At 41.9% G+C, this 25,829-nt stretch overlaps 1 protein-coding gene and 1 long non-coding RNA gene across 5 annotated transcripts in view; one reads left to right on the top strand and one right to left on the bottom strand.

Annotated features, from left to right (window-relative positions):
- Nucleotides 1–1,773: 1,773 nt before the first annotated feature.
- The window catches only part of NLRP3 (NLR family pyrin domain containing 3), a 133,799-nt gene continuing 109,743 nt past the window's right edge, over nucleotides 1,774–25,829 (top strand). For 3 of the 4 annotated variants that reach the window (XM_082379299.1, XM_082379298.1, XM_082379296.1), the window contains exons 1-7: nucleotides 1,774–3,563; nucleotides 3,733–4,053; nucleotides 7,687–7,791; nucleotides 8,307–10,083; nucleotides 13,545–13,712; nucleotides 16,715–16,885; nucleotides 17,922–18,092. In XM_082379299.1, the coding sequence (XP_082235425.1) occupies nucleotides 3,777–4,053; nucleotides 7,687–7,791; nucleotides 8,307–10,083; nucleotides 13,545–13,712; nucleotides 16,715–16,885; nucleotides 17,922–18,092 (2,669 nt within the window). In that variant the 5' untranslated portion in view covers nucleotides 1,774–3,563; nucleotides 3,733–3,776. The remainder of the gene's footprint in view (nucleotides 3,564–3,732; nucleotides 4,054–7,686; nucleotides 7,792–8,306; nucleotides 10,084–13,544; nucleotides 13,713–16,714; nucleotides 16,886–17,921; nucleotides 18,093–25,829) is intronic. The other variant, XM_082379297.1, reaches the window with a different exon arrangement.
- LOC309623042 lies at nucleotides 19,563–25,553 on the bottom strand. Its single transcript, XR_014241248.1, has 2 exons — nucleotides 24,870–25,553; nucleotides 19,563–24,794 (listed from the first exon to the last, which is right to left on the bottom strand). It is a non-coding gene; the product is annotated as an uncharacterized lncRNA (long non-coding RNA).

The raw sequence follows: 25,829 nt of genomic DNA, 5'->3' as shown, positions 1-25,829 counted from the left end.
GCACTCTCCTGGAGGTGCTGAGCGCTTCTCACTCACCATGCTCTATGGAACTCATGCCACTGTTGGACTGTGGTCCTGGAGCCATGGTGAGAGCTAGGAAAGCAGGTCTGGGTGTTTCTCTCTCCTCCAGCTCCTCTTGGGTAAGGCAAGGTGCTTTTCAGCTTTGTGTTCATGCCTGATACACACTAGGTACCCCATAAGTGTTAGTTGAGCGAGTAAGTCAGTGAGTCAGAGAGTAGAGTTTGTGCCCATCCAAAGGAATTTAAATCAGGATCTTGAAGAGATATCTGCTCCCATGTTCATTGTGGCATTATTCACAATAGCCAAGATGTGGAAACAACCTTGTCCATAATAGAAGAACGGATAAAATGTCCATAAATAGAAGAATGGATAAAGGTAAACAAAGCATCCATCAATAGATTAATGAATAAAGAAGATGTGGTATATATGTACAATGGAATGTTATTCAGGCATGACAAAGAAAGAAATCCTACCATTTGCAACAACATGGATGGATCTTGATGACATTAATAAATAAATGAGACAGGAAAGATAAATACTGAATGAAATCAGTGAAATAAATGAGACAGGAAAGATAAATACTGAATGAAATCACTCATGTGGAATCTAAAATAGTCAAACTCATTGAAACAGAGTAGAATGACAGTTGCCAGGGGCTAGGGAGAGGAAGAAAAGGGAAAATATTAGTCAGAGGGTGGGCAGTTTCTATTATGCAAAATGAAAAAGTCCTAGAGATCTGCTGTACAGCATAGAGCCCGTAGCTAATAATACTGTATTGTGGACTTCCCTGGTGGCACAGTAGTTAAGAATCCACCTGCCAATGCAGGGGACACGGGTTCGATCCCTGGTCCAGGAAGATCCCACACGCCGCAGAGCAACTAAGCCCATGTACCACAACAACTGAGCCTGTGCTCTAGAGCCCACGAGCCACAACTACTGAAGTCCGCGTGCCTAGAGCCCGTACTTTGCAACAAGAGAAGCGCACCACAATGAAGGGTAGCCCCTGCCTTGCTGCAACTAGAGAAAGCCCACGCTCAGCAACGAAGACCCAACACAGCCAAAAATAAATAAATAACTAAATAAATTTATATAAAAAAATACTGTATTGTGTACTTATTATTTGGTAAAAGGGTAGATCTTATATTGTGTTCTCACCACACACACAAAATCATAATCATAATAGGGTGGGGAGAAATTTGGGAGGTGATAAATATGTTTATAGCCTTGATGGTGGTGATGGTTTCACAGGTATATACTTACCCCTAATAAAGTGGTTAAAAATATAACAGTCAATTGTTATTGTACTGTCTGCAGACTGCCTCCATGTGATGGCTTGAAAGTGCATGGGATTTGCAGTCTGATGGCCAGGTTATGCTCTCAATTCTCTATTTACCAGCTCCGGTGGTATTCTCCATCGTACTCCCCTCTCTGTCAACAAAACACTCACGTGGCTGCTTGTCAGAGTTACAGGGAACATCCACTGAGTAGCAGTTGAATTTCCTCCCATCCTCTACCCCAGTGGCCACTGAGGAGAGGCCAGACATCTCTGGCTACAACCAGTCTCAGCTTTGAGAACTTCAGTTTGGAAAATCCAGTGATGTGAGTAATCGTTAGTCTCTGCCTTTGTCTGTGATGCAAGCCTGTTCACTCCATAGTGAGACCACATCCTTCCTGCTGGGCTGTGACTGCTATAAAATTCATCTCGTTTCCTCTCCGGCTGTTCCTGAGGCTGACATCTGGGTAAGTCCAGCTCTGTGGAGCGGGGTGGCTGAAATGGTCTTGGGAAGCATGGGGAGATTGTGTCAAGGGCCAGAACTTGACTAGAGATTTCTTTTGCCAGCCTTCAGGTCTGTCCTTCAACAATGCTTCTGGAATGTTCTTTTATGTTTATCACTATTTGGATGCTATGTGTGCGAGTGCATGTGTATGTGGGGGGACGGGAGGTGAGGACAGGAGCAGCAACAACTGCTTACACCCATGACTCCAGCATATTTGCCAATCATTCCCCCAGGGAGAGGATAGATGGGATGCATAAAAGCAAATGAGTATTTTAGAAACCAAGGGACAGAGAAGGTAAAGGTCAAGGTGGGGTGCACTAGGGTTAGGGATAGGGGAGCACAGAGGAAAGGCAGAGTCCTGATGTGGATGGAAAGATCAATGGAATGGGACCTGGGAGGGTCTGCAGCGCTGGTGGATCTGTCTGGAGTGCCCCCTCCCCTCTTGCCACCTGCCAGATGCATAGGGAATGGATTTGGCGTGGGGTGCATGAGGCCAGGAGTGGAGAGGCAAGAATGAAGATAGAAGGAGAGATGAACATGTTTGAGATGGCTTGAACATTAAACTGTGTTCTTTAAAAATTCCGTTTTGGAGAGTTCCAAAGCTTCGTAGGGCCTCTCCCTTCCTTTAACATCATTTATGTCTTTGGGCTAATGTTGTGCTTTTCCAAGTTCAGTAATATGAAGGGATAAATTCCAAACAAAGCCAATGTGTTCATCCATCTAAAATCTAGGAGATGTGTATGATCAAAAGATATAGCAGCTTATTTCTAGTTTTTGTGGAACTCAAACTCTAGTTAGGAAACTGAGTTGTTGAACACTGTAATGAAAGACTGTGTGTGATAAAACCTGGGAAAATGTCTTTGCCTTTTAACCATTTATTTTTATCATCTTCGATAATTTTTCCTCCTATCTGACTGAGATACCTACTTAAATGGTGGAAGAAACGGTCTCACACTTTTTAAGCTGAGAAAAATGCAACGTTAAGGGCATGACTCAGAAATCAATGACCCTGGTCTAAATCCTGGCTTTGTCCCTCCTGGCTGTGAAAACCTGGGCAAGTCACTTAGCCTAAGACTCAGTCTCTACTTCCATACCATGGGACTAGGAATTTAATCTTTGGGCTTTGTGCATCAGGGCAGCACCTAGCCCATGAGAAGCTCTCAATAAATGTGAGTTCTAATAATTATTATAATTGTGATTTTTGCAAAGAGACATTAAAGAAATATATGTGTTTATTATTCTCCCTTATCACCCCAAGTTCCATCCCATTTCAGTCTTTATCAATCAGTGGACTGATAAAAGGGCTATTGCAGACCATCCTCTCCTCTACATGCTTTTATGTTCTCTCTCCTTTTCTCTCTCTAGGCATATGCTGCTCTGTTATCGCCATATTTACTAATTCCTGGCATCCTTCTTCTTTTGTCCCTTACTCATCTTTCCTTGGTTCAAAACAGAAACAAGAAACCAGAGTCTTTCAGTTGGAAGGAATGTAAAAAACATATTTTCCACTCTGTCATTTTATAGACGAGGAAACTGAAGTTGAAGAATAGTGAAGAATTTGTCCAAGGTCACACATAACCAGTGATCAGTGGGACCAAAGTTCTCCTGGTGATACATCAAGGTGGCATCAGGAAGTGGTTTAAGATACACATTGCAATGTTAATGTGATTGTGTTTGTGGGTTTAATTGTTTCTCTCCACAGGGGCACCTTTTTTCCATGGCTCAGGACACACTCCTGGGTCAAGCCAATAGGAAAGCTCTCTGGTAAGTATTTGACTCACTTTTCAAAACTAAAGATGGCAACTCGTTAGAGTCTGGTGATTTCTTTTTTTCCTTTCAATCTTCTGGGTTTTTGATAGTTTAGTTCTCTCTGAGGGTAGACTTCTTAAAAGACTTCTTATCCATATGCTGTTTTCACCACCCGATTTCCCAGTGTGGACCTATGCCCAAGGACTCTGACCAGGGCTGCAGGTGAGCATGGCAAGTGTCCGCTGCAAGCTGGCTCGTTACCTGGAGGATCTGGAAGACGTAGACTTTAAGAAATTCAAGATGCACTTAGAAGACTATCCTTGTCAGAAGGGCTGCACATCACTTCCTCGGGGTCAGACAGAGAAAGCAGATCACGTGGATCTAGCCACTCTGATGATTGATTTCAATGGAGAGGAGAAAGCATGGGCCATGGCCAAGTGGATTTTTGCTGCAATCAACAGGAGAGACCTTTATGAGAAAGCTAAGAGGGATGAGCCAGAATGGGGTGAGTGGAAGGAAGACAGTATATTTTTTAAAATTGTGATAAAATACACATAATATAAAACTTACTGTCAACCATTTTAAAGTGTATGATTCATTGGTGTTAAGCACATTCACACTTTTGTGCAATCAATCTCCAGAAATCTTTTCATCTTGCAAAACTCTGTACCCATTAAACAACGATTCCTCATTCTACCCTCCCCTCAGCCCCTGGCAACCTCTTTCCGTCTCTATGAATTTGACTATTCCAGTACCTTTTATAAGTGGAATCATACAGTATTTGTCTTTTTGTATCTGGCTTATTTCACTCAGCATAAACATCTTCAAGCTTCACCCATGTTGTCACATATGGCAGGATTTCGTTCCTTTTTAAGGTGGAATAATATTTTGTGGTATGTATATACCACAGTTTGTTCATCCATTCATCCATCAGTGGACTTTCTGGTTGCTTCTAGCTTTTGATTATTGTGAATAATGCTGCTATGAACATGGCTGTACAAATCTCTTTGAGACCTTGATTTCAATTCTTTTGGATATATGCCCAGAAGTGGAATTACTGGATTACATGGTAATTCTAGTTTAATTTTTTGAGGAATGTTTTCCATAATGGCCGCATCATATTACACTCCCACTAGCAGTGTACAATTGTTCTAATTTCTCCGCATCCTTACCAACACTTATTTTATATATATATTTACATATTTTTGATAGTAGCAGTCCTAATGGGTGTGAGATGGTATCTCATTGTGGTTTTGATTTGCATTTCCCTATTGACGAGTGACGTGAGCACCTTCTCATGTGCTTGTTAGTCATTTGTTTATCTTTGGAGAAATGCCTGTTCAAGTCCCTTTCCCATGTTTTAATTGGGTTGTTTGTCTTTTTTGTTGTTGACTTGTAGGAGTTCTTTATATATCCTGGATATTAACCTCTCATCAGATATATGATTTGCAAATGTTTTCTCCCATTCTATGGGTTGCCTTTTCACTTTGTTAATGGTATCCTTTGACGAATCAAAGTTAGTATGTTTGTTTGTTTGTTTTGTTTGTTTGTTTAAATTTATTTATTTTATTTATTTTTTGGCTGTGTTGGGTCTTTGTTGCGGTGTGCGGGCTTCTCACTGCAGTGGCTTCTCTTGTTGCGGAGCACAGGGTCTAGGTGCACGGGCTTCAGTAGGTGTAGCACTTGGGTTCAGTAGTTGTGGCTTGTGTGCTCTAGAGCGCAGGCTCAGTAGTTGTGGTGCATGGGCTTAGTTGCTCTGCGGCATGTGGGATCTTCCTGGACCAGGGCTCGAACCCGCGACCCCGGCATTGGCAGGTGGATTCTTAACAACTGTGCCACCAGGGAAGCCCAGTATGTTTGTTTTTTAATCACTTGTTTTATTATCTTGGCTTCATCTTCTTTTTTCTTCTCATGATAGTGCTATGAGAAGATGGAGGAAAGCAGTTTACTTTTTTCCTAACTTCTTTAAAAACCTAAGTCAGGGCTCATATACCACTAGGAATTTTCTCTGAATAGTTACACTTTATCCAAATCTCTCCTGTGCCTGAAACTTCCTCCAGGTCTCCATCTAGCTCCTCATGTGTCTGCCTGCATAGTCAACAAACTTGAATCTCTGCTTCCCATGGCTCAGGGGGCAATCTCTCACCTTATAGAACTATGTAATTTCTGGGGAAAAGCTTTTCCTATGGCCATTACTTTGGGTGTTGGAATGATCAAAGAAATACTCTTCATCCCTGTGGACAGGCTGAGGGTGAGGGTCTTCCTTCTGGCTCTGGTTCTGAGCAAGGGAAGGGTACAAGGATGGGCTCAGAGGAATCTAGAAAATCACAGGATGATGATGTTGAGCTAGCGGAAATAGGGAATAAAAATGAATCAGCGTTTCTGAAATGGTCAGACAAAAATGGTGGTGCGTATGTAGTATATCCATGCCATTTGAAGTCAGTTTTATATATTTAAACTTCTGTTTTCTAATGAATGTTTACCCTGTTTACCCTGTTTTTTCTTCCAACCCTGTATTGTCCATACTGACATGTCTAAAGTCAATTAAAATGTATTTATACTGGCAAAAAAAAAATGAACCATCAGGTCAGAAGCACAGTGAACTGGGGAAGCAATACGGGTCTAATGAGGGAGATAAAAATAATATGGGGGCATGAGGGCAAGGGCGTACACCAGTGGGATGTTATAAACAAATTGTGTATAATAACAGTTATAAATGTGTCAGTACTTACATACGCAATAACCCTTTTAAAGTATAATAATCATAGTGGCAGAAGTAGTTCACTAAGCAGTTTTTGTGGATTTTATTCATTCTTCACAAGAACCCCAGGAAGCCTGTGCTTTTTCAAATGAACTTTCAGTTTTATTATACTGAGTGAAATAAGCCAGTCACAGCCCCTGGTGGTTGCCAGGGGCTGCAGAGAATGGGGAATGGAGAATTGTTGTTTAATGGGTATAGAGTTTCATTTTTACAAGATGAAAAATAATTCTGGAGATTGGTTGCACAACCATGTGAAGTGAGCCTGGAAAAGGTTTTGGTTGTCCATGACTCTGTTCTAATCAGAGCCAAGACTGGGATTCAATGCCAAGTGTGTCTTTGGTGGAAGCCTGGCTCTTAACCACTGTGCCATTTGGCTTTTACATCTGGGTTGTGGGGTGGAAGAATGATAACTAGGGTTAGAATTTTTTTGTTTTTATGGGGGGTGCTGGCTAGGGTTAGGTTTTAGGTAAGAATTAAATTGTAGTCTTGGTTTGAGTCAATGTTTAGATTTTGTTTTGTGGTTTTGTGTGTGTTGGATTAACAGCTTTGCCATTCAGAATAAGTAGACACCTATCAGGAATCCTTTATGTAGCTCTTCGGTTCCTGCCCACCTAAAGTTATCTGTCCCGTGTGTTTCCCTTGGTGCCTAGCTCTTATTCTACTGTGTCTAATTTCTCCTATAAGATGCTTCTTTGGGATGTGTTATTCAGTGATTGTTTAGATCTGTGATTCTCAACTGTGGATGCATGTTGGAGCTTTTAAAATATAATGGTGCCTGGGCTCCACCTCAGAGAACTGACAAAGGATCACTGGAGGTGGAGTCCTGGAATCAGTGTCTTTAAAGCTTTCTAGGTGAATCTAATGTCAGCCAGGATTCTGAATACTGAAATAGAGAAATAGACATAAGCCAGATTGGTTATTCTTACTCTTAAGACTCAGGATATGGGTAAGATGAATTTCAGGTGTTTGCGGTCAAGGAAGGATGATATTGCTGGCCTTTAGCCATCTTGGGGATATTGGAAAGTGTGTGGGATGGCCTCAAAACCAGAGCACCAGGGAGGGAGTCTGCCAAAGACAAATGAGGATAAGAAACCTTGATGCCTCACATGTTTACTGTTTGATTTCCAGGCTTGGGAGACAGATTCCAAGACTGGATACAGTGTGGACATAATTCTGGGTGGTATCCATTGCTTTGAAATTAGGAGTACAGGAATGCCCCTAACTGGACATGCAACTGAGCTGTATTCTGGTTTGGGAGATGTTCAGGGCAGGTGCCTTTGACCTATGCCAGGTGTTAGATATTGGATCTCAATGATGTCATCTTAATCAGGAGTCCTGGGTTTTGACGCTTTGAATTTTTCTTCCTTTTACTCTCAGACAATGCAAACGTTTCTGTGATAAGCCAGGAAGAAAGCCTTGAAGAGGAGTGGATGGGTTTACTGGGGTACCTTTCCAGAATCTCTATTTGTAAAAAAAAGAAAGGTAAGCAATGGGGGTGGCATTTCTAGTTGGGTTTGGAGACCTGGTTCTGTAGGTACTTGAAGCTAGGAAGGTGGATAATTTGGTGATCCTAACATGTTCCTGCTCCTTAGGGTGAAAAGGCCTGTCTCAGGAAATCCACTTCAGCTTAAGAAATAGATTTATGTTTGCATGGCTCCTTGGAGTCCCAGAACCAAGGGGAGGCAATTGAGTGTTTCAGGTTTTATCAGGCATGAGCTGCAGACTACCTAAAGGAGTAAGATTGAATAAAAAGGATCTTCTGGCCAGGGCCAGTTCATATGGCGCTTTGCTCTTCTTTTGTTTAACCGTGTCTAGGAAGACTTTGACACCCTAGATTTTCTGGGGCTGTTCATACCCAGGCAGTGGAGAGAAACTGCAACTCCCATTCCTCAATTCCAGTTACCATTCCTTATAGACCACCGGCCCCTGCTGATAGCTCATCTCTGGTGGATGTGCTCAGGCTTCTTCCAAAATCTAACTTTCTGTCTCTGCCACAGATTACTGTAAGAAGTACAGAAAATATGTGAGAAGCAGATTCCAGTGTATCAAAGACAGGAATGCCCGTCTGGGTGAGAGCGTGAACCTCAACAAGCGCTTCACCAGGCTGCGTCTCATCAAGGAACACCGGAGCCAGCAGGAGAGAGAGCATGAGCTCCTGGCCATTGGTAGGACCTCAGCCAAGATGCAGGATGGCCCCGTGAGTTCCATGAACTTGGAATTGCTTTTTGATCCTGAGGACCAACACTCTGAGCCTGTGCACACGGTGGTATTCCAGGGAGCAGCGGGCATTGGGAAGACAATACTGGCCAGGAAGATCATGTTGGACTGGGCGTCAGGGGAACTTTACCAGGACAAATTTGACTATTTGTTTTACATTCACTGTCGGGAGGTGAGCCTTGGGATGCAGAGGAGCCTGGGGGACCTGATCGCCAGCTGCTGCCCTGGCCCAAACCCACCCATAGGCAAGATTGTGAGCAAGCCTTCCAGGATCCTCTTCCTCATGGATGGTTTTGATGAGCTGCAAGGTGCCTTTGATGAGCACACAGAAGCACTCTGCACCAACTGGCAGAAGGTGGAGCGGGGAGACATTCTCCTGAGCAGCCTCATCAGGAAAAGACTGCTTCCCGAGGCCTCTCTGCTCATCACCACAAGACCCGTGGCCCTGGAGAAACTTCAGCACTTGCTGGGCCGGGCTCGTCACGTGGAGATCCTGGGTTTCTCAGAGGTCAGAAAGAAGGAATATTTCTTTAAGTATTTCTCAGATGAGCAGCAAGCCAGGGAAGCCTTCAGGCTGATTCAGGAGAATGAGATCCTCTTCACCATGTGCTTTATTCCCCTGGTCTGCTGGATCGTGTGCACTGGGCTGAAACAGCAGATGGACAGTGGCAAGAGCCTTGCCCGGACGTCCAAGACCACCACTGCCGTGTATATCTTCTTCCTCTCCAGTTTGTTGCAGTCCCAAGGAGGGAACCAGGAGCACCACAACTCTGCCACCCTCTGGGGTCTCTGTTCATTGGCTGCAGATGGAATCTGGAACCAGAAAATCCTGTTTGAGGAGTGTGACCTCAGGAATCATGGCCTGCAGAAGGCAGATGTGTCTGCTTTCTTGAGGATGAACCTATTCCAAAAGGAAGTGGACTGTGAGAAATTCTACAGCTTCATCCACATGACGTTCCAGGAGTTCTTTGCTGCCATGTACTATCTGCTGGAAGAGGAGAATCAGGGGGAGATGAGGAGCATGCAGCAGAGTAGTTTGAAGCTTCCCAACCGAGATGTGACGGTCCTTCTCGAAAACTATGGCAAGTTTGAGAAAGGGTATCTGATTTTCGTTGTCCGTTTTCTCTTTGGCCTTATAAACCAGGAGAGAACCTCCTACTTGGAGAAAAAACTGAGTTGCAAGATCTCTCAGAAAATCAGGCTGGAGTTGCTAAAATGGATTGAAGCAAAAGCCGAGGCCAAGATGCTACAGATTGAGCCCAGCCAGCTGGAATTGTTCTACTGTTTGTATGAGATGCAGGAGGAGGACTTTGTGCAAAGGGCCATGGGCTATTTCCCCAAAATTGAGATCAAGCTCTCCACCAGAATGGACCATGTGGTTTCTTCTTTTTGTATTGAGAACTGTCGCCATGTGGAATCACTTTCCCTGAGATTGCTCCATAACTCATCCAAGGAGGAGGAGGAGGAGGAAGAGGAGGAGGAGAAAGAGGAGGAAGTTCAACACTCTGATGTGAACGATTGTGTCCTCTCTGATCCTCATGTTGCATATTCTCAGCGGTAAGGAGATTCTGCTTCAGGCAGGTGGTAGTATATGTCTTCTATTTTCCAACCACCTATCTCTTGACACCTGCTCTCTCTCCTTCCTTCTCAACTGTCTTGCAAATGCAGTTGCCACAGCTACATAATAATGCCACCACCACTCATTTCTACCAGACCCCTTCATTGGCAGATATTGACTAGTAGAGAAAGGGTAGGTGGACAAACGCCATGAGAAAAAAGCCAATGAAACAAAAAGCAAATGTCTGGTGGATGCCAATTTAGCACAAGGCATTCTGTGGGAGAAAGAATGGAATAAAAATGTTCGTAAACTCAAATTGCTTGTAATGTACTTGGGGCTTTAGTGCATAATACCCTATCAGTACCTAAGGGGCAAAACAACCTCTTTGACTCTGCCCAGGGACACAGAGGACAGAGGGCCCTCAGCGTTGGATGCTTGGGGGAGGTTTCTTGGAGGAGTGGAGTTTGAGTCTGCCGTGAAGGATTGATAAGATGTGCGTGAGTGGAGGAGAAGGTAAAGGGATTTGTGCAATGGGTTCTTGTATGAAGAAAGCATGAATACGATCTGAGGAAGAGTACTTATGTTGGAGAAAATGGGGAGGGACATGGCTTCACTGGACCAACCAATGAGGGGAAATTGAGGGAAATAGGACTGGAAAGGAGAGAGTGCTCCAAGGCCCCCACCTTGTGTTTGCAGCCAGGCATTCATCAACAGCACCCCCTTCAGGGTCTGTTCACCCACTCGCTAGGGGGTTGGACGCCAGTTGCTGTGTGTGTACAGTGAAGGGATTGAGTTACTTGACTTCTAAGTCCTTGCACAGAAACTGCCACAGCTACAGTGGCTGTGGGGAGGTGGCTGTTCTGTGAGTGCTTGGGTTTAACCGCTATAGAAGACACTTGACATAGGACAAAATTCAGGAGAAAGAGAGCTGACCCTTTCACTGGCAGCAATAAATTTTCAGCTCCCTCTCTTTGCCTGAGCACCACTACCAGGATGACTTTTCTATTTACTGTCAGGTCATCAAGGACCACCCGCTGGGGCTTCAGTGGTGGCTAAGACCAAGGTCCTGCTCACAGCGACTTACAGTTGGGTTGTGGGGACAGGAAGGAAACAAGGGCAGTTGGTAGAGAGGATGGGCTTTGGCAAGAACACTGGTGGAGTGCACCTGAAGCACATGTGTGGAGCCCTTGAACAGCCGGACCCTGAACGATGGGGCATGAGAGAGCCATGGATGTGCAAAGGGCAACCCAGATTGAGGGAATAGTGGGTTCGAAGGGTGGGAGGTGGGAAAGCAGGGTACATTTTGACAATGGCAAATAGTTCAGAATAGCTAGAAAGAAGATGGGAGAGGGAGAGAAAGAGAGAGGGGGACTAAGAGGAGAAGGTCTGCTCTCTAGGGCTCTAAAATTGAAGCTGAGTAAACAAGACATCTGACAAAGATCACACGGCTGTGAGGAAGGCTGGCAGAGACTCAGACTAAAACTCCTGATGGAGAGCCTGATGCCCATCTTGCTAGATGACAGCTACCTTCTTCTGAGGGCAGGCGCTTGCTTTGCGTGTTCTAGAGCCTTCGAAGGGCCAGCAGCATGGGCATCCACCTGGTGCCTGTTAGAAGTGCAGGACTGCAGGCCTGATCCTAGATCCATGGAGTCAGAATCTGCATTTTAACAAGAGCTGAACTTTGAAATCACCTGGAAGTCTTAAAAATATCAATATGCTTGGTCCCACCTCAGAGGTTCTGACTCTATTCCTATGGCCTGGCCTAGGGATTTTCGAGAGCACTGCTGATGCTATTGTGTAGCCAATGTGAGAACTGGTCTCTGGGTCACTTAGCAGAGTGTCCAGGGCCATGGACAGGACAGCCGACTGTTGAGGGAGGAGAAGGATGCCTGAGGGACGGGCCAGAGGGTATTCACAGTCAGCCAAAGTCACAGGCTCTTTCTTAATTGTTTTTTACTTTTAATTTTATTATTATTATTTTTTATTGAGGTATAGTTGATGTACAATATTATATAAGTTTCAGGTGTATAGCATAGTGATTCACAATTTTTAAAGGTTACATTCCATTTATAGCTATTATAAAATATTGGCTATATTCCTTGTGTTGTACAATGTATTCTTATAGTTTATTTATTTTACACATAGTAGTTTGTACCTCTTAATCCCCTACCCCTATCTTGTTCCTCCCCCTCCCTTCTCCCCACTGGTAACCACTAGTTTGTTCTTTATATCCATGAGTTTGTTTCTTTTCCATTGTAGTCACTAGTTTGTTTTATTTTTTAGATTCCACATATAAGTGATATCATACAGTATTTGTCTTTCACTTATATCCCTTAGCATAATACCCTCTAAGTTCATCCATGTTGTTACTACAAAATTTCATTATTTTTAAATTTAATTTAGTTTTTTTAATTTTAATTATTTTTTTTGTATTTGTTTATTTATTTATTTATGTGTTGGGTCTTTGTTTCTGTGCGAGGGCTTTCTCTAGTTGTGGCAAGCGGGGGCCACTCTTCATCACGGTGCGCGGGCCTCTCACTATCGCGGCCTCTCTTGTTGCGGAGCACAGGCTCCAGACGTGCAGGCTCAGTAATTGTGGCTCACGGGCCCAGCTGCTCTGCGGCACGTGGGATCTTCCCAGACCAGGGCTCGAACCCGTGTCCCCTGCATTGGCAGGCAGATTCTCAACCACTGTGCCACCAGGGAAGCCCTTTAATTTAGTTTTTAATTTTTATTTCTTTAATTGAAGTATAGTTAATTTATAGTGTCATGTTAGTTTCAGGTGTACAGCACAGTGATTCAGATATATATATAGATATATATATATATTCTTTTTCAGATTATTTTCCCTCATAGGTTATTACAAAATATTGAATATAGTTCCCTGTGCTATACAGTAGGTCCTTGTTGGTTATCTATTTTATATATAGTAGTGTGTATATGTTAATCCCAACCTTCTAATTTATTCCTCCCCCCACTTTGGTATCCGTAACTTTGTTTTCTATGTCTGTGAGTCTCTTTCTGTTTTGTAAATAAGTTTATTTGTATTATTTTTTAGATTCCACATATAAGTGATATCATATAGCATTTGTCTTTCACTTATTTCACTTAGCGTAATACCCTCAAGTCCATCCATGTTGTTGCAAATGACAAAATTTCATTATTTTTTTTATGGCTGAGTAGTATTCCATTGTGTGGCATGTGTGTGTGTGTGTGTGTGTATACATCACATCTTTATCCATTCATCACAGGCTCTTTGAATCATAGGTGTGTAGAACAGTCTTACCAAGGCTCCTCTGGCCTTTTTCATTCCTCAGTGCACAATCTTTGGTTCTGTGACTCATTTCTTAATTCCCAGGAGGCCTTTGAACTGGTGTCAGCCACTCCTGGCCCCTAGCTTCAGTTTGCTATTCTTAGAGATTGACTTTGTTTTCTGTCCTTCCTTCCTTCCAATTTCTAGATTGGTGAACTATCTCACTTCCAGCATTTGCAGGGGCATCTTCTCAGTCCTGAGCAATAACTGGAACCTCACTGAATTGAACCTCAGTGGCAATACCTTGGGAGACCCAGGGATGAAGGTATTATGTGAAACACTCCATCAACCTGGATGTAACATTCGCAGATTGTGGTAAGAACATGTGTGTGTGTATGTGTGTGTGTGTGTGTGTGTGTGTGTGTTTGTGTGTGTGAGAGAGAGAGAGAGGGAGAGAGAGAGAGAAAGGGAGAAGAAGGACCAGATTAGTGATTAGTTTTCTAAGGTTGTCATAACGAAGTACAACAGACTGGGAGCCTTAAACAACAGAAATTAATTTTCTCACAGTCCTGGGGGCTAGAAGTCCAAGATGAAGTTGTCAGAAGGGTTGGTTTCTTCTGCATCTTCTCTCCTTGGCTTGTAGTTGGCTGTCCTCTCCTTGTGTCTTCACATGGTCTCTGTGTGTGTCTGATTTCTTCTTCTTACAAGAACACAAGTCATATTGGATTAGGGCCTACCTTAATGACCTATTTTAACTTAATTACTTTTTAAACCCTGTCTCCAAATATAGTCACATTCTGAGGTCCTAAGTGTTGAGACTTCAACATGAAATATTTGGGGGGACACAATTCAGCCCATAGTAAGTGGGAAGGCAAAATTGATTGGAAGACAGTTGTTTGGGAAGTTTAAGATGGGGAAGAATAAAGGGGAACTGAAAATAAGTCATTTGTTGGTGTTATGAAAGGACGTGACTTTCAGTATCTTCCATTTCTTCATTAGCCATGCTTACAGATGAGATTTGAAGAGTTTCATCAAATACAGCAATGGCTACCTGGGCTGGAACCCATCAAAATATTTTGCATAGATTAAATTGTCACAGGGAATCTCTTGTAGATTTATTAATAAAATGCTTACTGTGAGCCCACACTGTGAATCAGACTCGCATGCCCTGAGTTGAGCACACAGTTGTATGGGCCATCCCTCCAGCCCTCTTCCATCACACATCTGCATTTTTGATGAGCTACACAGCCAGTGTTAAAGCCCACCACTCCAGGACATTTTCATTCCTTCCTCTCTTGCTCGTCATAACCACTCCATCACCAGTCTTATTTTACCTATTACACAAACCATTGTCCACTTTTCCTCATCCTCACTCTATTACTGACTAGAGTCCTTAGACTCCTTAATCAGCAGAAATTAATTAAAGGCCAGATGATGAATTCAGGCAAGGCTTTATTGGGGCTCATGCTACAGCACAAGGGAGCAAAAACAAGTAACAGGTGCCCTTGCTCGCTCCCTGAGCGGGGGGCGAGCTGGTCCCTTAAATGGGGTGAGAGTAGGGGCTGATCCAGGGGTCTGACCAGAGGCGTGGCTTAGGTGGTCTGCCACCCCCTTGGTGGTGCTGTGTGCAGGGATCATGTGCAGTACCCTGCTTTTGCTCCTGGCGCCTCAGAAATGGCAGTTGGGTTTTGACTTTTTTGTATCTTATTGTTCATAATTTGCCCCAACTGCACACATGCATGCAGTTATGTTTAGTCCCTTATAGTTTCTTTGTATTCTGTTGCTTGAGCAGATATTTGTCCAGGTGCAAGCACTGCAGTAAAGAGTCCCAGGTCCCAGCCTATCTCAACTCCACCAGCCCAGGTCCAACAACCACCGTGATTTGCCTGGATAGTGCAATAGACTCTAAGACTCTAAGATCCATGTTTGTTCTGCAATTGTCTCTATAATGTCTGGAGACATTGTTCTTACCATGTGTTCATGCCCCAAAATACATATTGAATGAATATTGGCTGTTTGGTCTCCCTGCATCTACTTTTGCCACTCACCAATCATTCTCTGTACAAAAGACAGAGTGTTATTTAGAAAATTATACTTTGATCGTGGCATTTCTATGCTTAGGTGCTTTTTCTTTGCTCTTTTGACAAAATATAAAATGTTCTTCTTGCCTTCAAGGCTCTGGCTGGTTTTGACATTTAACCTTCCTCTCCACCATCATCCCATGCCACTCTCCCCATCGCCCCTGTGGGTGCCCCTGTGTGATTCCAGAAAGTGAGACACAAATGGGGAGACATGGGTGAGAATGAGATGTTTTGCAGATAAGATCTATTATCCATTCGCTTCTAGTTGGTGTGGAAATGGAGGCAGAAAAGATGATCCAACGAGCTCCAGGACATTTGAACTATTCACCTGGAGATGAGCTGGAATATTGTTCTTGCTCCTCTGATAGGGACTAATTGTTGTTGTTGGTGGTGATGGTGGTGACGGAGTGTGTGTTTGTGTGTGTGTAGAGCAAATCAAGAATCAGAGCTGCTTGCTCCTTCAGTTTAGATGAAGGGCTGGGATTAAATCATCAAAGAGTATAGGGGCTTCCCTGGTGGCGCAGTGGTTGAGAATCTGCCTGACAATGCAGGGGACACGGGTTCGAGCCCTGGTCTGGGAAGATTCCACATGCCGCGGAGCAACTGGGCCCGTGAGCCACAACTACTGAGCCTGAGCGTCTGGAGCCTGTGCTCCGCAACAAGAGAGGCTGCGATAGTGAGAGGCCCGCGCACCGCGATGAAGAGTGGTCCCGCTTGCCGCAACTAGAGAAAGCCCTTGCACAGAAACGAAGACCCAACACAGCCAAAAATAAATTAATTAATTAATTAAAAAAAAAATCATCAAACAGTATAGCAGGGACAAGGTTGGCAAAGAGAAAAGGTAGATGGGTACAACCCTAAAGAGAATAGTATCCACCTGAAGGAGTTTCCGCTGTTAGGAACATGTGGTAAAGAGGTGGAACCCATAGGTTCACCATTGTTTTCATTTACAAAACTGGAACTTGCCGATAATATACTCATATATATGCCCCTTATTTTTGGAGGGTGTTCACTGGCAGCTGTGGTCTCAGACTGTGAGCCAGTGAGCCCAACACCTAACTTCCCAATACGTCTTGAGCTGTAGTCAGGAGTTCTGATAAGATAATTCTTTCTTTCATTAAAAAATTTAGGGGTGGCGGGACAAGGGAAGAAAAAAAAAATTTAGTTATAACTTTCTCTTTGTAACATGAGAACACAGTGCCCCTTCCTGGTGCTAAAAACCAACGTAGACCAGAAAGCCGTGACAGAAAAGCCGCCCACGTTCTGACGTTTTCTGTTTCTGTGCTTGGCATGAAGGCTGGGGCAGTGCTGCCTTTCCCATCAGTGCTGCTTCAACATCTCCTCGGTCTTGAGTAACAACCAGAAGCTGGTGGAACTGGATCTGAGCCACAATGCCCTGGGAGACTTTGGAATCAGGCTTTTGTGTGTGGGACTGAGGCATCTATTTTGCAATCTGAAGAAGCTCTGGTGAGTCTGAACTAATTTCCTTCAAGAAGTATGAGCTGTGGCTTCAATGAGTCACGATGGTTTAGAATTTTAGTGTGAGGATGGCCTTTGCTGCTCAGAGGATTCCCTGTGTTTATCTCTGGGTGTTTGTCAATAATTAATTCAGTTCGTGTTTGTCATAGGAAAAGCCACATAACTCAGCCCTGGAGTGGAACTTAAAAAAGCAAAAATGTCATGCTTGCCTTTAAGGTATTTACAACCTGGCTGAGAAAATAAAGCCGATGTACTGCATTGCTTTAGAAGAGTTTTGGGACTTGATGACAGGGCCTTGGTCCACACAGAATAGGAAAAACGATGCTAAAGCAATGCAGACACTTGACATTCTATGCAGCTCTTCATTAAATGCTTCTGGGAGACTTGAATTTTGAAGAAGACAAGAACGCACTTGAAAATGGTACCCATTAGGGTGGCTATTATAAAAAAGCAAAGCAAAACAAGACTATATATTCAGTAAAATAAGCCAGAAGAAAAAGGGCAATATTTGTATGATTTCACTTATATGAAGTCCCTAGAATTGTCAAATTCATAGAGACAAGATGTAGAATGGTGGTATCCAGGGGCTCGGGGGAGGGGAATTGGGAGTTATTGTTTAATGGGTACAAAGTTTCAGTTTGGGAAGATGAAAAGAGTTCTGGAGATAAACAGCGGTAGTGTTGCACAATTATGTGAATGTACTTAAGTGCTACTGAGTTGTAGCACTTATAAATGAACACTTATAAATGTTTACAATGGTAAATTTTATGTTATGCATATTTTACCACAATAAAAATACATGTAGAGATCTGGGAAGATGTTGTAACATTGCATGGGCTTGGAAGGTGTTTACGTGCTATTATACCAGCCAGAAAAAGAAGCAAAAAGTTAATAAAGAGCTTGGATGTACTCTTTCCATGTGTGGACTGGACTATAGGCAAGGGCAGGACAAGTGCTTTCTTGAGTCACAGGAGAGTGGGGAGTGGCATGAGAGAAGTGTTGTGACATTCTGCCATCTCTGAAGGTTGGTCAGTTGCTGTCTCACATCGGTGTGTTGTGATGATCTCGCATCTGTCCTGAGCACCAACCATTCCCTGACCAGACTCTACTTGGGGGAAAATGCTCTGGGAGACTCAGGAGTTGGAATTTTATGTGAAAAAGCAAAGAATCCACAATGTAACCTGCAGAAACTGGGGTAAGTCTTCATGAGTGTCTCAGCAATAAAGCAACTTATCTTTAGGGATATATTGTTTGGAAAATGTGAACGGGGGTTATTCTAAAAAAGATTAATCAGGTGGAGTTGAGGGTAGAGAATGGAAGAGACAATATCTGAAGTAGTTTGAAGCACTAGATACTACCCACTGCTAGTAAGTTAGTTATGTCTATGCTACTGAATGCAAGTTCGTGTGCCCAGCACACAGTGAGGCACAACAAACTGAAACATTGCAGTTTGGAGCAGAGAAAGGTTTATTGCAGGGCCACGCAAGGAGATGCGTGGCTCATGTACCCCAAAACCCTGCACTTCTTTAAGGGTTTCAGCAAACATTTTTTTTTTTTTTTTTTCAGCCAACATTTTTTTTTTTTTTTAAAAAAGAAATGCCACCTTTATTATAAATTAAATGCTTGCATAAATTTGCGTGTGTTTCCCTTTCATTCATCAGCAGTGAATGAGAGCTCCTGTTGCTCTACATCCTTGCCAGTGTTTGGTGTTATCAGTGTTTGGGATTTTGGCGAGTCTTGTGTTATCTCGTTGTTTTAATTTGCAGTTCCCTCATGACACATAATGTTGAGCATCTTTTCTTTTTTTTTTTTTTTTCACACACACACACTGTATTTTATTTTTACAAGAGATAAATCGACTGACACCAAGCATTGTACATGGATGACAACAACAAAAGCAACAATGATTGCAATTACGAAACATGAGACACACTCATACTATGTCATAATATTGATATTCAGTCCAGTAATCCTCCACTGTAACAGCTCCTTTACCTTGCAGTGAAAATTGATTTGTATATTCTTTGCCTCTGAGTCCTTGTGGAATTTTTTTTTTTTTTTAAATTCAGACAGAAAGTCACAAAAATTATACTCATCCTCATCAGTTCACTCAGTCCCATGTAATTAATTTTTTTTTTCATCTTGATCTTTTGTTAGCACTTTTATGAGTTTATCAGTTTTTCATTAGAGTTCTGGAAATGCTTATTCATTCAGTTCAGCAGTACAGTCCGTTACCAGAAACCTGTACTTGTCAGAATCTTTTCCATGTATTTCTTGAAGATGAAACCCTTTTATAGGAACATATTTGCAAAATCATCAGAGTACACCCAGAACTGTCTGTAAATGACAAAAGACTTAAAAATGACCACGGTTAAAGATTTGATGACAGTTCATAATAATGCAGTTGACAAGAAAATTAGTTATTTCTGAGATATACATTTTAAAGTAATAACTAGGATTATTACTTATAACATTATACCAGAACATATAAGATTTTTAGAAATTTCATGTAATGTCTGAAACATTTATATTAACATATTTCCATACATATTTCCATACAAGTACAAATATAAGATTTTTAGAAATTTCATGTAATGTCTGAAACATTTATATTAACATATTTCCATACATATTTCCATACAAATACAAATATGATTTTTAGAAATTTCATGTAATGTCTGAAACATTTATATTAACATATTTGCATACAAATAACCCAATGAAAGTTTAGTATTAGTTGTTTTGTTTGTTTTTTTATACTGCAGGTTCTTATTAGGCATCAGTTTTATACACATCAGTGTATACATGTCAATCCCAATCGCCCAATTCAGCACACCACCATCCCCACCCCACCGCAGTTTTCCCCCCTTGGTGTCCATATGTCCATTCTCTACATCTGTGTCTCAACTTCTGCCCTGCAAACTGGCTCATCTGTACCATTTTTCTAGGTTCCGCATACATGCATTAATATACGATATTTGTTTTTCTCTTTCTGACTTACTTCACTCTGTATGACAGTCTCTAGATCCATCCACGTCTCAACAAATGACTCAATTTCGTTCCTTTTTATGGCTGAGTAATATTCCATTGTATATATGTACCACAACTTCTTTATCCATTCGTCTGTTGATGGGCATTTAGGTTGCTTCCATGACCTGGCTATTGTAAATAGTGCTGCAATGAACATTCGGGTGCATGTGTCTTTTTGAATTACGGTTTTCTCTGGGTATATGCCCAGTAGTGGGATTGCTGGGTCATATGGTAATTCTATTTTTAGTTTTTTAAGGAACCTCCATATTGTTCTCCATAGTGGCTGTATCAATTTACATTCCCACCAACAGTGCAAGAGGGTTCCCTTTTCACCACACCCTCTCCAGCATTTGTTGTTTGTAGATTTTCTGATGATGCCCATTCTAACAGGAGTGAGGTGATACCTCATTGTAGTTTTGATTTGCATTTCTCTAATAATTAGTGATGTTGAGCATCTTTTCATGTGCTTCGTGGCCGTCTGTATGTCTTCTTTGGAGAAATGTCTATTTAGGTCTTCTGCCCATTTTTGGATTGGGGTGTTTGTTTCTTTGATATTGAGCTGAATGAGCTGTTTATATATTTTGGAGATTAATCCTTTGTCCGTTGATTCACTTGCAAATATTTTCTCCCATTCTGAGGGTTGTCTTTTCGTCTTGTTTATGGTTTCCTTTGCTGTGCAAAAGCTTTGAAGTTTCATTAGGTCCCACTTGTTTATTTTTGTTTTTATTTCCATTACTCTAGGAGGTGGATCAAAAAAGATCTTGCTGTGATTTATGTCAAAGAGTGTTCTTCCTATGTTTTCCTCTAAGAGTTTTATAGTGTCCAGTCTTATATTTAGGTCTCTAATCCATTTTGAGTTTATTTTTGTGTATGGTGTTAGGGAGTATTCTAATTTCATTCTTTTACATGTAGCTGTCCAGTTTTCCCAGCACCACTTATTGAAGAGACTGTCTTTTCTCCATTGTATATCTTTGCCTCCTTTGTCATAGATTAGTTGACCATAGGTGCGTGGGTTAATCTCTGGGCTTTCTATCTTGTTCCATTGATCTATGTTTCTGTTTTTGTGCCAGTACCATATTGTCTTGATTACTGTAGCTTTGTAGTATAGTCTGAAGTCAGGAGTCTGATTCCTCCAGCTCCATTTTTTTGCCTCAAGACTGCTTTGCCTATTCGGGGTCTTTTGTGTCTCCATACAAATTTTAAGATGATTTGTTCTAGCTCCGTAAAAAATGCCATTGGTAATTTGATAGGGATTGCATTGAATCTGTAGATTGCTTTGGGTAGTATACTCATTTTCACAATGTTGATTCTTCCAATCCAAGAACATGGTATATCTCTCCATCTGTTGGTATCATCTTTAATTTCTTTCATCAGTGTCTTATAGTTTTCTGCATACAGGTCTTTTGTCTCCCTAGGTAGGTTTATTCCTAGGTATTTTATTCTTTTTGTTGCAATGGTAAATGGGAGTGTTTCCATAATTTCTCTTTCAGATTTTTCATCATTAGTGTATAGGAATGCAAGAGATTTCTGTGCATTAATTTTGTATCCTGCAACTTTACCATATTCATTAATTAGCTCTAGCAGTTTTCTGGTGGCAGTTTTAGGATTCTCTATGTATAGTATCATGTCATCCGCAAACAGTGACAGTTTTACTTCTTCTTTTCCAATTTGTATTCCTTTTATTTCTTTTTCTTCTCTGATTGCCGTGGCTAGGACTTCCAAAACTATGTTGAATAATAGTGGTGAGAGTGGACATCCTTGTCTCGTTCCTGATCTTAGAGGAAATGCTTTCAGTTTTTCACCATTGAGAATGATGTTTGCTGTGGGTTTGTCATATATGGCCTTTATTATGTTGAGGTAGGTTCCCTCTATGCCCACTTTCTGGAGAGTTTTTATCAGAAATGGGTGTTGAATTTTGTCAAAAGCTTTTTCTGCATCTATTGAGATGATCATATGGTTTTTATTCTTCAATTTGTTAATATGGTGTATCACATTGATTGATTTGCGTATATTGAAGAATCCTTGCATCCCTGGGATAAATCCCACTTGATCGTGGTGTATGATCCTTTTAATGTGTTGTTGGATTCTGTTTGCTAGTATTTTGTTGAGGATTTTTGCATCTATATTCATCAGTGATATTGGTCTGTAATTTTCTTTTTTTGTAGTGTCTTTGTCTGGTTTTGGTATCAGGGTGATGGTGGCCTCATAGAATGAGTTTGGGAGTGTTCCTTCCTCTGCAATTTTTTGGAAGAGTTTGAGAAGGATGGGTGTTAGCTCTTCTCTAAATGTTTGATAGAATTCACCTGTGAAGCCATCTGGTCCTGGACTTTTGTTTGTTGGAAGATTTTTAATCACAGTTTCAATTTCATTACTTGTGATTGGTCTGTTCATATTTTCTATTTCTTCCTGGTTCAGTCTTGGAAGGTTATACCTTTCTAAGAATTTGTCCATTTCTTCCAGGTTGTCCATTTTATTGGCATAAAGTTGCTTGTAGTAGTCTCTTAGGATGCTTTGTATTTCTGCAGTGTCTGTTGTAACTTCTCCTTTTTCATTTTTGATTTTATTGATTTGAGTCCTCTCCCTCTTTTTCTTGATGAGTCTGGCTAATGGCTTATCAATTTTGTTTATCTTCTCAAAGAACCAACTTTTAGTTTTATTGATCTTTACTATTGTTTTCTTTGTTTCTATTTCATTTATTTCTGCTCTGATCTTTATGATTTCTTTCCTTCTGCTAACTTTGGGTTTTGTTTGTTCTTCTTTCTCTAGTTTCTTTAGGTGTAAGGTTAGATTGTTTACTTGAGCTTTTTCTTGTTTCTTTAGGTAGGCTTGTATAGCTATAAACTTCCCTCTTAGAACTGCTTTTGCTGCATCCCATAGGTTTTGGGTCGTCGTGTTTTCATTGTCATTTGTCTCTAGGTATTTTTTGATTTCCTCTTTGATTTCTTCAGTGATCTCTTGGTTATTTAGTAACGTATTGTTTAGCCTCCATGTGTTTGTCCTTTTTACGTTTTTTTCCCTGTAATTCATTTCTAATCTCATAGCGTTGTGGTCAGAAAAGATGCTTGATATGATTTCAATTTTCTTAAATTTACTGAGGCTTGATTTGTGACCCAAGATGTGATCTATCTTGGAGAATGTTCCGTGCGCACTTGAGAAGAACGTGTAATCTGCTGTTTTTGGATGGAATGTCCGATATATATCAATTAAATCTATCTGGTCTATTGTGTCATTTAAAGCTTCTGTTTCCTTATTTATTTTCATTTTGGATGATCTGTCCATTGGTGTAAGTGAGGTTTTAAAGTCCCCCACTATTATTGTGTTACTGTCGATTTCCTCTTTTATAGCTGTTAGCAGTTGCCTTATGTATTGAGGTGCTCCTATGTTGGGTGCATATATATTTATAATTGTTATATCTTCTTCTTGGATTGATCCCTGGATCATTATGTAGTGTCCTTCCTTGTCTCTTGTAACATTCTTTATTTTAAAGTCTATTTTATCTGATATGAGTATAGCTACTCCAGCTTTCTTTTGATTTCCATTTGCATGGAATATCTTTTTCCATCCCCTCACTTTCAGTCTGTATGTGTCCCTAGGTCTAAAGTGGGTCTCTTGTAGACAGCATATATATGGGTCTTGTTTTTGTATCCATTCAGCCAGTCTATGTCTTTTGGTTGGGGCATTTAATCCATTCACGTTTAAGGTAATTATCGATATGTATGTTCCTATGACCATTTTCTTAATTGTTTTGGGTTTGTTTTTGTAGGTCCTTTTCTTCTCTTGTGTTTCCCACTTAGAGAAGTTCCTTTAGCATTTGTTGTAGAGCTGGTTTGGTGGTGCTGAATTCTCTTAGCTTTTGCTTGTCTGTAAAGCTTTTGATTTCTCCATCAAATCTAAATGAGATCCTTGCCGGGTAGAGTAATCTTGGTTGTAGGTTCTTCCCTTTCATCACTTTAAGTATATCATGCCACTCCCTTCTGGCTTGCAGAGTTTCTGCTGAGAAATCAGCTGTTAATCTTATGGGAGTTCCCTTGTATGTTATTTGTCGTTTTTCCCTTGCTGCTTTCAATAATTTTTCTTTGTCTTTAATTTTTGCCACTTTGATTACTATGTGTCTCGGAGTGTTTCTCCTTGGGTTTATCCTGTATGGGACTCTCTGTGCTTCCTGGACTTGGGTGGCTATTTCCTTTCCCATGTTAGGGAAGTTTTCGACTATAATCTCTTCAAATATTTTCTCTGGTCCTTTCTCTCTCTCTTCTCCTTCTGGGACCCCTATAATGCGAATGTTGTTGCGTTTAATGTTGTCCCAGAGGTCTCTTAGGCTGTCTTCATTTCTTTTCATTCTTTTTTCTTTAGTCTGTTCCGCAGCAGTGAATTCCATCATTCTGTCTTCCAGGTCACTTATCCGTTCTTCTGCCTCAGTTATTCTGCTATTGATTCCTTCTAGTGTAGTTTTCATTTCAGTTATTGTATTGGTCATCTCTGTTTGTTTGTTCTTTAATTCTTCTAGGTCTTTGTTAATCATTTCTTGCATCTTCTCAATCTTTGCCTCCATTCTTATTCCAAGGTCCTGGATCATCTTCACTATCATTATTCTGAATTCTTTTTCTGGAAGGTTGCCTATCTCCACTTCATTTAGTTGTTTTTCTGGGGTTTTTTCTTGTTCCTTCATCTGGTACATAGCCCTCTGCCTTTTCATCTTCTCTATCTTTCTGTAACTGTGGTTTTTGGTCCACAGGCTGCAGGATTATAGTTTTCCTTGCTTCTGTTGTCTGCCCTCTGGTGGTTGAGGCTATCTAAGAGGCTTGATAGGAGGCTCTGGTGGTGGGTAGAGCTGACTGTTGCTGTGGCGGTCAGAGCTCAGTAAAACCTTAATCCACTTGACTGTTGATGGGTGGGGCTGGGTTCCCTCCCTGTTGCTGTGGCGGTCAGAGCTCAGTGAAACCTTAATCCACTTGACTGTTGATGGGTGGGGCTGGGTTCCCTCCCTGTTGGTTGTTTTGCCTGAGGCAACCCAACACTGGAGCCTACCCGTGCTCTTTGGTGGGGTTAATGGCAGACTCTGGGAGGGCTCACACCAAGGAGAACTTCCCAGAACCTCTGCTGCCAGTGTCCTTATCCCCACGGTGAAACAGAGCCACCACTCGCCTCTGCAGGAGACCCCCCAACACCAGCACGTAGGTCTGGTTCAGTCTCCCCCAGGGTCACTGCTCCTTCCCCTGGGTCCCGATGCACACATTACTTTGTGTGTGCCCTCCAAGAGTGGGGTCTCTGTTTCCCCCAGTCCCGTCAAAGTCCTGCAATCCAATTCCCACTAGGCTTCAAAGTCTGATTCTCTAGGAATTCCTCCTCCCATTGCCTGACCCCCAGGTTGGGAAGCCTGACGTGGGGCTCAGAACCTTTACTCCAGTGGATGGACTTCTGTGGTATAAGTGTTCGCCAGTCTGTGAGTCACCCACCCAGCAGTTATGGGGTTTGATTTTACTCTGATTGCGCCCCTCCTACCGTCTCACTGTGGCTTCTCCTCTGTCCTTGGACGTGGGGTATCCTCCTTGGTGAAGTCCAGGGTCTTCCTGTCAATGATTGGCCAGCAGCCAGTTGTGATTCTGGTGCTCTCGCAAGAGGGAGTGAGAGCACGTACTTCTACTCCGCCATCCTGGTTCTCAGCCAACATTTTTAAAGGCAAGTTGAGGGAAGGGCGTAGGTGGTTGTTGCAGACTTCTTGGTGTCATAATCCTTTGTTCTTGCACTGTCCATGTAGGTCAGGTCACACTGTTCCCATAAACCTCCAACACGACAAATGTTACCCTCTGTTCTGCAACTTTGTATCTCCAAATGGATGACTCTTAAAAGTCAGAGCCTTGAGAATAGGCTATCCTGTATATTTCAGGCTACAGGCAACATT

This window comes from Balaenoptera borealis, assembly GCF_965194805.1.
Source record: "Balaenoptera borealis genome assembly, chromosome: 2".
NCBI classification, from domain to species: Eukaryota; Metazoa; Chordata; class Mammalia; order Artiodactyla; family Balaenopteridae; genus Balaenoptera; species Balaenoptera borealis.
The sequence above is the reverse complement of the archived record's forward strand: the minus strand, read 5'-3'. Positions and strand labels throughout refer to the sequence as shown.